The sequence below is a fragment of the Xyrauchen texanus genome, chromosome 24, assembly GCF_025860055.1.
Source record: "Xyrauchen texanus isolate HMW12.3.18 chromosome 24, RBS_HiC_50CHRs, whole genome shotgun sequence".
Classification (NCBI taxonomy): domain Eukaryota; kingdom Metazoa; phylum Chordata; class Actinopteri; order Cypriniformes; family Catostomidae; genus Xyrauchen; species Xyrauchen texanus.
In genome coordinates this window covers 35499145-35509966 of record NC_068299.1, presented here as the reverse complement: position 1 = coordinate 35509966, position 10822 = coordinate 35499145, and the positions used below count along the sequence as shown (strand labels likewise).

At 35.7% G+C, this 10822-nt stretch overlaps 1 protein-coding gene across 2 annotated transcripts; it reads left to right on the top strand.

Moving 5' to 3' along the window:
- Positions 1–2748: 2748 nt before the first annotated feature.
- LOC127617479 (group XIIB secretory phospholipase A2-like protein) lies at positions 2749–10691 on the top strand. Of its 2 annotated transcripts, none has more exons than XM_052089457.1 (4): positions 2749–3243; positions 5432–5508; positions 7696–7861; positions 9513–10691. In XM_052089457.1, the coding sequence occupies exons 1-4, from the start codon at positions 2853–2855 to the stop codon at positions 9629–9631; spliced, it is 753 nt and encodes a 250-aa protein (XP_051945417.1). In that variant the 5' UTR covers positions 2749–2852; the 3' UTR covers positions 9632–10691. The 2 variants fall into 2 exon arrangements, with proteins under 2 accessions (XP_051945417.1, XP_051945416.1); XM_052089456.1 differs by having other exon boundaries at positions 5432–5520; positions 9513–10687.
- The last annotated feature ends 131 nt before the right edge of the window (positions 10692–10822 follow it).

Here is a 10822-nt window from a genome sequence, read left to right as displayed (position 1 = left end):
GTGCACTAATGTGTGGCAAGGCAGGATGGATGCATGGATTCATGTTGTTTACACCAAATCGCAGCAGAAATCGAGATTCGTCAGACCAGGTAATGTTTTTCCAATCGTCTACCATCCAGTTTGGTGAGCCTGTGCCCACTGCCTGCCTCAGTTTCCTGTTCTTAGCTGACAGTAGTGGTACCCGGAAAGGTCGTCTGCTGGTGTTGTCAATCCGCCTCATTGTTCGATGTGTTGTATGTTCAGGAAAGCTTTTCTGCATAGCACTGTTGTATGTTAATAAACCTGACACATGATTACATGATTTAAAATATAAATAATTATGTGAGTTCAAGTCCTGCTGACTGAGGGCAGTTATCAGCATAGCCTTTCTGTTTACAAATCTTTATTGGACAAACTGTATAAGATTATGAACAAGATTTTTTATTTGATTACACAGTATTCATTTAGTACAAACTTCAATTTGACATTTAAATCAACTTAGTATTAATCATAAGAAGGCCAACTTGCATATGGTTCATATTTAGCAAAGATTCATATATACAGTATATATATATATATTTTAGATTATCTATTAAATGAAAAATATGTGTCTAATTATGTCATTGTGCTTTTGACTCGAATATTCCCATTGCATTTACATGCATGTGACCAGCAGATGTCCTCCATGTGCAATGTTTTAAAAGCTTCCAATCTGTCAATCATTTTGCAAAGCAATTGCTTTCGTTGATTGAAGGGTCGAAACGTTTTTATTTTTCTCCCATCAGTAATTCTGTAACAATAATTAGTTATTTATCGTTATTTATAATTTGTTATTATTTATTTATTTAGTTATTTAAGGCATGTACCCAAATGCAGATTTAATAGATAAAACAAACAAGGGCAAAAGGTCAAACTAGTGATGTGACGTTTGACATCGCAGCTTCGAAGCTTGTGTCAAAAAAGACATTTCATATTGAAGCACTGTATTGGAGTTTGATTCATTTTGGAAAAACCACATGATTTTAATTCACTGAATTAAGATCATGTGGTTAACTATCTGGTTCAGTAAAATCACAAATCCCAGTAGAACTTTGAACCCAAAACAATATTAAACACATTCACTCCCCTGTTAATAAAATGTTACTTCCCAGCCCACAAGCATATTTATTGTCCAATCTACACATTAGTAATTATTTATTTTATATATTTACTCCCATACATTGTTTAATTTTTTTTAAAGGGTTAGTTAACCCAAAAATGAATTCTGTCATCATTTACTCACCCTCATGCCATCCCAAATATATATATGACTTTCTTTGGCAGAACACATTTGAAGAAAAATAGAAAGAATATCTTATCTCAGTAGGTCCTTAAAATGCAAGTGGATGGTGATCAAACATTTGAAGCTCCAAAACTCACAGACAGTCAGCATTAACGTCATCCATATGACTCCAGTGGTTAAATTAAAGTATTCTAAAGAGATACAATCACTTTTAGTGAATATAAGATCAATATTTATGTACTTTTTAACTATAAACCATTGCTTCTGGTCAGCAGCAGTATGCGCATGTAATGGCGTTGGCATGTTCACGTGAGAACTGATGCACGTGCGACACACCCAGAAGAGTAGCCCTGTTTATAACTGAGTAGGAGGAATGCTGTACAGACGCTTCATTGGTTTTGGTTTAGATCTATATTTGTATATGTTTGTTTACTCACAATGGTGTGTTTGTGTGCCTATCCCGGATGTCTCAACAGAGAGAAAAACGTGAGATTATGTCCATAACATGCCAATGCAAATTCGTCACACGAGATCCCACGTGACCTCAGCACTCTCGTAAATGCGCATACTGCTGCTGACCGGAGGTGATGGTTTATAGTTAAAAAGTACTTAAATATCGATCTTATTTTCACTAAAAGTGATTGTATCTCTTTAGAAGACATTAATTTAACCACTGGAGTCATATAGATGAAGTTAATGCTGACTGTCTGTGAGTTTTGGAGCTTCCAAGTTTTTTTCACACCAAAAGCAATTGTACCGCTTTAGAATAGGGCTGCAACAACGCATCCGCGTCAACCAATCCAATCGCAATGGAGAAAGGAGCGCAATAATTTGGATTAAAGTTGTGCAACGTCATATACCGATTTCAGATTTAATATAATCAATTGTGCATATCGTAGATGTTACACTGATGTCATAGTTTTTAAAGTGTTTCAGTGCATGTTATACAATGAACAATGTTGCCATTTTCAGAGCGAGAGTATCGAAGTTGAATACTTCACTTTTAATCAACTCAAGTAAAAGTACTATTATTTATTTATACTTAAAAAAGTAGAAAAATGTACTCAAGTACCATAAAAAGAGTAGTTGTAATTCGTTATTTTCCACTTCTGGTCGTGGTGAATTGTGTGGTTTTACTACAAATACCATGACTAACTTTCTAAAGCTAGTTTTAAAGTAGCTTTCCCAATACTGTTTTACACCAAAGTGTGCTCCATAGGACCTCAAGATTACAACACTGTGTTAAAGGTGACATATTTTATTCAGTCAAAGAAGAAAAAATATCACAGATTGTGAGGTCATCTTCCTGGCGAAATGTGAACTGCAGATAATGATGGTAAAGAGTGGATTATAAAGGGGGAGTGTTGCTATGATTCACTGAGGGAACAGGCCTCAGCAAGAGATTGGACCTTACCTTTAACCTTAGCGCCAATCAATGCCTTGCTGCCTGCTTGATCTAATCACAGGTCAAAGTCCCTTCCACGAGGCACTATCAACAGTGTCTGTTTGTGCTGCTCACACTTTCTCTAAGTTCTTCGTCCTCTATCCGTCTACTGTTCTCCTTGGACCCTACAGGACCCGGTGCCACATTATGTTTCCCCGTGTGTTGGCACTGCTCCTGCTGTGTATCTCCACAAGCTTGGCTGCCACACTCATCCAGGCCTCTGCTGAATGGACTGCATCTGATGGGTCTGTTTTGCCTGGAACCCAGGCTGATGGGGCCCCAAATGTAGACCATGCCAAGGTTCCAGTAAATGACCCAGCTGCTGGAGACTTCCAGGATGAAGACATCCTCATGGCAGGATCCCATGTGGAGGAAAAACCTGCAGAAACCCAGAGATCCACCCAAGAATCAGAGGATGAGTTGAACTGGGGCTTCAGTTATATCAGGGGGAGCTTCCAGGCAGTTAATGGATATTTTGACTCTTTACTGGAGCTGATGGGAGGCAAGGATGGTGTGTGTCAGTACCGCTGTAGATATGGTAAGTGAAATAGCATTTTGTGGTTTGTTTTTTATACTTTGTTCAATGTGCATCAGGTGACCTTTCTCAGATTATGTGACATTGAATAGATTTGGCAAAGATTACAGCTATAATACCAATTAGTTAAAGGAATAGTTTACTCAAAATAAAAATACTGTAATTATCTCCTTTCAGTGGAAAACTAAAGGAATTCATTAGCACAATGTATATGACATATACATGTCATATACATTGCAGTTCATGGTGACAATGACAGTCAAGCTCCAAAAAACACTATAAAGTACCATTAAATTTCATGAAATTTAAATTATTATTCATTGAAAATCTTCCCTTGCACAGGACCTCTTAAATCTCATTGAGCAAAAATGTCTCCTTTAGATGGATCCCACCCCATTTGAGATCACTGAAGCCAAATGACATTGGTTCTCGCATGTTGTGACAAAACTTGAATATGTAGAATAGAGAATGAGATTTGAGAGCTACAGAGAAGGGAAAGATTACCAGTGAATAATGGCTTAAATTTTGGTCTGTTCTGCACATAAAGATATCGCATGGCTTCTGAAGACTTGCACTATAGTGTATATAATAAAATGAATGTAAGAAATAGAAAAATGGCACATGATTCATATGGACAACTTCGATGATACTTTTTGAATGTAACTTTACTCTAAATACCAGTGATTTAAATTGTAACTGTGGTGGAATACAGTTACTTGTATTTTGTATTTTAAATACGGAATCCTGTTACATGTACTCCGTTACTCCCCTGTGGTCACTATGAGCCTTGGTCATTTTGTACATTCTCCAAAATGTTTCCTTTTATGTTCCACGGGAAAAATTAAATAAAAATGATATAAAAAAAAAAAACAGCATATGGGTTTGGAATGACATGAAGAGTTAATGATGAAAAATAAAATAAATTAATAAAAATGGAGGGGGGGGTGGGGGGGGTATTTCTTTCAGGAAAACATGCTTTACAATGCGCAGATGTTATAGTTTTACCTTTAAATTTTATCTTTGCTTACAAAACTAAGTTTACGGATGAATAATGACACCACTAGTGCAGCACTGGATTTATTATATTTTAGGTTAGATTTAATGCTTTGCATTGAAAAGTCCCAGTTACTTCTAAAATGAATCTATCACAGTACAGGGTTCTTGGTCAGTTGTTTATTTGAAACATGCCTTTACCTCACTGAAATGACCTGCAGATGTTGACAAAGGCATGGGGCCAGTTGATCACACCACTCTACAGATCATACAGACTAATCTGAAACTCTCATAGGCATTTCATTTTATTCTATTTATTTCAATCTCAATGTTCTGATTTCAAATTGACAAACATACACATTAATCTAATTTTCTTTAAAAAAAAACTATTTAATGGGTTCAGGATGGGCAAGGAGGAGGCAGAAACCGGCAGGACAGTCAATATTACTTTAATATATACATAAATTTCATTTATGTAAATGAACTTAAACCTACATAAAACAAACATACACACAGCACAGCCACATGTGTCTCTCTCTCTCTCGCTCTCTCTCTCAAACTGGCGTCTCCGGCATCCCTTTATCTCTCTCTCTCTCTCTCTCTCCCGCTGATTAGTTGACTCAGCGCTGGCCGTGCACCCTCACAGCCTGGCCACGCCCACATCCTCTTCACAAAACTTGCAAACTAATGTTAAAATTAAACACAAGGGGCATTTATTAATTTATATAATGATTTAATGATTCATTTAATTATTTTAGTTAATTTTTTTTTATTTCATTTAGAATTTAATGATTTAGTTAATTATTTAGATGATTATTTAAAGATTTAATTTTGAGTAATTTGGCCCTCCATAGTGTTCTGTAACATACTGTTTCTAGTCTATGTTCCTATATGTGACAAGAGACCTTTAAATACTGGTCTTATGCAAATTTTATGCTTCTAAACTTCTAAACTTTCATGTTGTATTATGCTGTCATTTAAAGAAACTTTGAAAATACATCTTTTTAATCACACTTTTAGTTTAGTTAATGGCTCTTTATATGTACACTTCTAACCCATTTTAACAGTCATATTGTAATAGCTTTCTTTGTGTAATTTTTCCAAGACTTGTACATGAAGCTCTTTAAACTACTACTTGTATGAAGAATATACAAATATATATCTGTATAGTCAGTACTGAATTATGGTTGTTTCTCAGGTAAAGCTCCTCAGCCTCGCCCTGGCTATCAGATGCCTGAACCTGATGGTTGTAGCACCACGCTGCTTGGCTTCCAGGTACCGAACAGTGTATGTGTCTCTTTATCTTTACTAACACACATTAATCACTAGTTTCCCCTTGAAGTTTTGATAAGATCAATCAACATGCATGATCCTTTGGGAATTGCTTCTATCTAGTGTGTGCTGACCAATTATTATTTTTGTTTTGCTGTGCCTTAAGCACCTGATAACTGATAATACAAAGATGGCCCTGCTGTTTTTTTTTGTTTTTTGAGAAAAAGAACAAAGAAATGAATTGTTCTTCATCCTTAATATAAGCTTAGAGGAGGTGAAGAAATGCCCTTCGCTGATGCTTGTAGTGTGTGCACTTGTGAGACAAGCTGCGACTACTTACTAACACTACGACAAATTTCAAGCTGGTTTGAAATGTAACTGACCAGTCGTCAGGTGGTGCACTGTCCCAACTTGTGAAAGAGCAGCCATGAGCTCCATGTTGTTTGTCGACAATCAACACTTCCATTATTTTGTGCAAGGGTTTGTGTGAGAATGACATTTCTAGATTGTAGTTGCAGTCTGGGAGGAAAATCTTTGAATTGATGCACCTAGTCAATTTGTTGTGTAAAGAAAGTGTACATTAATAAGAACAAGAAACTGTGAGTCTTTAAGTTGGAGCAGGCCTAGACTTCTGTCTAGGAGTGTGTGCTTGGTCTAAGGTGATTTGGCCAATGAGAAAGTCTGATGGCAGCCAGCCAAGGAGCTGATGGGAATGGTGTCAAGATAGAGAAAGGCAAATGAGTCAAAGACTCAAAGCCTGTCCTCTGTGTAATTTCAGGCTCCCAAATAAATTCCCAACTTCCAAGTTTAAGATGTCCATTCAGAAAGCACTTAATTAAGGCTGTTTATCCGTGCCCTCTTTTCTTTCAGTGTGGGCCACAATTGTAATTGTCTCATCTTTCACCTTGAACAAATTACAATCACACTCTAGATGCCATTATTGAATCCTGTAAAGAACTATACTTTTCAAAAGAGCTAAATGTATCTTCACAAAGTAATTTCCAAATATAGCTGGCGTCACCAAGTCTACAAAGGCAAAGAGAAGAACTGAATTGTTTCCTGCAGGTAGTTATACCTCAGAATGAGTCTCTCATCTGATGGCTATATATTAATCATGGGGGGAAGCATGTAAGTAACGTCCTGTGCTTGTAGAGATATTGTTTTACTTTCTATGCTGATTTGATGAATTGTGTCACAGCAATGATTCTCTATTGTTTTGCTAAAACATGATGTTCATCCATCTAAAGTGCATTTGAACAGCGGTGAAACATTTTCTTATGATCTGTTACATTCATACGAGCAGACAGAGAAGAAAGTTTGGAGTAAGTTTGGTGCAGAAGAAATTGAAATAAACCTTGTGTAAATTGTCAGCTTTATGCTAAGCTAAAAATGCTATTGCTAGCCATTTTACATGTTACCAGACACAACCATATTTTTTTATCAAGAAAATTCACGTTGGATCATAATTTCTTTTTTTTCTAGTAAGACCTTTGATATTAGTGCAAAATCATATTCTTAATAATATTTTTTATATTGTTTTCCTGTAAAAATATTGAAAACTCCTTAAAACAAGATACATTAATCTTGTTTTAGAAACAACACTGCATAAGATATTTAGGTTTTTCAGAGAATGTATTTTTAACATGTATTATGTCTTACTGTACTGACAGAGTTTTTAAAGTAAAAACAAGTGTAAATATATACCAGTGCTGAAGAAGTAATCCAAAGCATTTAAAATATGTTACTGATCTTGAGTAATCTAACGAAATACATTACAAATGACATTCTACAGCATGTATTCTGAAATCTGTAGTGGAATACATTTCAAAATTAACACTCCCAACCCTGCATGTTGCACAGTCAAATACTGTATGCACTTCATCTTGCATGTTCTGCCTTGCGCACAAACTTTTATTCCCCATTACGCATGCAAAACTCTTTAAAAAATAAATGCACATAGAACAAATCATTTTTCCAATCCCAAAACACATAACATAAATAATAATACTTAAATTAAATATAAAAATAAATATTTGGCTCCTACAAGGTTACAGTAGTAACCTCATCAGTTAAGCCTCATGATATCTACATTACAGTGAACACCATGCTATAACTGAAACTGTTCATTTTTAATACCGAGAGTAAGAGAGTTGTAATGCTCATGTTGTGTAATGTACTGTTCCTCCACAGTTTGATATGGGCGTCCCTGCCATGACCAAATGCTGTAACCAGCTTGATATTTGCTACGACACCTGTGGCTCCAACAAGTACCGCTGTGACACCAAGTTCCGCTGGTGCCTCCACAGCATCTGTGCTGACCTCAAGAAGAGTCTGGGCTTTGTGTCAAAAGTTGAAGGTGTGAAATGCTCTGATAGCACATGCAACTCACACATTGTTAAATTTAAAGCAAATTTTAAAGCAGCCTACAATGCCACAATGCAGTGCAAAGAGCGTTCATCCAACACATTTTTGAATGCATGTGAACAACCCCATAATGCCCCAATACACTTACAGTAAAGTGCTTCTTCGCTCAGAGCCAAAAAGATGTTTGAGCAACGACATATTGATTGTAAACATTCAGACACCGGCCACACCGCTGGGGGAGTCACTTAGAGGTACATTTAAATATAAGGACACTCAAGACTACATGTAAAACATCAACTATTATGACATTAAAATGTGATATGAATGACTTCATGCCTCATTCTATGAGTAGGATTCACACACAATCAGTAAAATAAGCTGTTTTAACCACTCAGTGATGATTTAATGTAATATATAATCAGCTGATAATGTGTAATTTGTCATACATTCATAGAGCTAATGCGCTAACATGCTATACACAGCCATAATGAGCTCCCCTTACCCTCTGTTATTGTAATGAATGATGACACTGATACTACTGCGAAAATAGCGTGCAGCCATCTTGAACATTTTGTCTTGGAACTTCCGGTGTAACGGTTGCTATATTGCTAACTATGGTGTTGATGTCAAAGTGCAATTAGCTAGCAAAGTTGATTGACAGGTTTACAGTGGATTTAGAGTTGTGAGTATTTTGAAGTGTTCAGGGGATATCATTAATACTAGAAGCAGAGGGATGAGCTTTTAAAACAAGACTTTTCATAAATCCACAAGATCAAGAAGAGACAACACATTAAAAATATCTCTGTACGACACATCTGGCCTTCTTCTAATGTCATTCACTCACCGTGTTACAGTTAAGGTGAGCAGATTTTTTTCAGTGATAAAATTTCATGTCAGCTACACAGTAAACAAAACTTATTTACAAGTTGGAACCTAAAAATTAAGCAGAATTACACAGATAGCAATTAAACGTTTGTATCGTTAAATAGTGCAGTGTGTCATTGCTGTCAGAATGTGATCTGCAAGGTCCAATTCACCTCCGTTGATGTCGGAGAAAATGTACATTTACAGAGACAGCAAAACACCTCATTAGCATATTTATTTTGTAAAGGGGTGGCATAGACCTCTGGATGAAAAATACTTAATGTGCTCCCACACGCAATCCATTTTGATTTAGACTCTTCTAAGTAGCTTCAATACAAATAGGAAGTAAGATGACAAACTACAGAAGAGCGGAGTGGGGCTGAATAATGTCAACTGAAGAGTGTTAATGGGTAGAATACAGACAAACGTATGATAGGCATATCATACTTTGGGCAGATGTGGAACTGGCTTTCACTGCAGACAGCACATGAGAGAAACAGCATATCAAACAACAGAGTGAATGGGCACAAAAGAGTATTTCACTAGATTTCGTTTTTGCAATATTTTGTTCTAAATGACGTCACACCTGTTCGTTCTTTGATTTTGTATAAAGTGTGCTGGGAACTGCAGGAAGGTAGAACACCAGGTTTTGGAACAAAGCCATTCTCTCTTGTGGCTAAGATGTGCTACAAATAATATTACTGTAATTATCATTTGTAAAGATACTTTTGCAAACAGACCAAATGCCTTCTCTCACATCCTTTCTTTCTGTCCCTCAGCGTGCGAGACGTTTGCTGATACCATGTATAACACTGTGTGGACTTTGGGCTGCAGGCCCTTCATGAACAGCCAGAGGGCTGCGTGCTATTGTGAAGGAGATGAGAAGGATGAGCTGTGAAGAAAACATACCATCTTCAACACTAACAAACACTGCACAGGTTTAAAGGACTCCTCACAAGGACGCAGTATTAGGGTGAATGTCACTAAACCTCAATAGTAATTTTAATTACTGTAATATATTACCTTTTAATTTTATATAATATATAAATAAACATAATTCGATTTTTAATCTACATCCACATAAATGAAAGAGAGTACAACAAGTACTAGCATGATGCTAAATGCTTTATTTAAACATTAGTTAAACTAATGAGATTATTTTTTTTGTTTTATTCAAATATGAATGGGGTAAGAGAGCTTAATTGTTCAATTAATTAATGTTTTAAATGTTTTTTATGTCACAATGCATAGAATTTAAAGATCCTTAAAATAGGTTTCATTAAATTTTTTTTTATATATATATAAACTCTTTTGGGAGATTAACAATTGAACTGGTGCTAGTGGATACGTTTTAGTAAATCAAAACATTGTATATGGTATGTTTAAAAGTATCTGTCAAACATATTTGTAGTTTGTCATTGTGTGAAAGTTTTCATATGAGAAGACAAATTATCAATAAGAAAGACTGTCTCAAAAGCCTGTTTATAAAAACAAAAATAAATAAATAAAAAGAAGAAGAGGAGAAACAGGCAGCATGAAATGGCAACATAAGCGCCCCACAATAACTGACAATATATGGTTGTATAAGACACATATTTAATTTATTTTTAAGCAACACTGTTCCAAACTAAATCCAAGATTGGAAAACAGTATCAATGAAATTTCATATATTTAATTGTATTTATGCAGTATATCTAATGCAATTTTTGCTTTCATTATATCATTTATGTTAATAAAATGTGTGTCCCGTTTCGGAGAGATTTGTCACGCTTGTGGGCAGGGCTCTGCTGAACTGAAGAGAGCCCCTGTGATGGTGATGGACACGAGAGACATTTTCAATCTCCCTTTTTTTCCTTTTATTTGCACAAAAGCAAAAATTGTGTTATTGTATCATTACTGTTGTCTAATGAAATATTACAGTTTATATGAATAAAAACAAATGAATCAATACTCAATATTAAATTGTGATTCGTCGCCCTGCGGAAGGCACTAATACCTCAGCTGAGCAAAAATTTCATCTTCTGGTGTTTGTTTGTTTTTAACATAAATTGCCTGGATTTAGAAAATCTCATGAAGACATTTATTAGCA

Excerpts from the sequence above, each read along its gene's own strand:
- LOC127617479 (XM_052089456.1), top strand. The coding sequence starts at position 2,853 with ATGTTTCCCCGTGTGTTGGCACTGCTCCTGCTGTGTATCTCCACAAGC. Across the intron at positions 3,244-5,431 it reads TCAGTACCGCTGTAGATATG|GTAAAGCTCCTCAGCCTCGC; the intron begins GTAAGTGAAATA and ends GTTGTTTCTCAG. Across the intron at positions 5,521-7,695 it reads GCTTCCAGGTACCGAACAGT|TTTGATATGGGCGTCCCTGC; the intron begins GTATGTGTCTCT and ends GTTCCTCCACAG.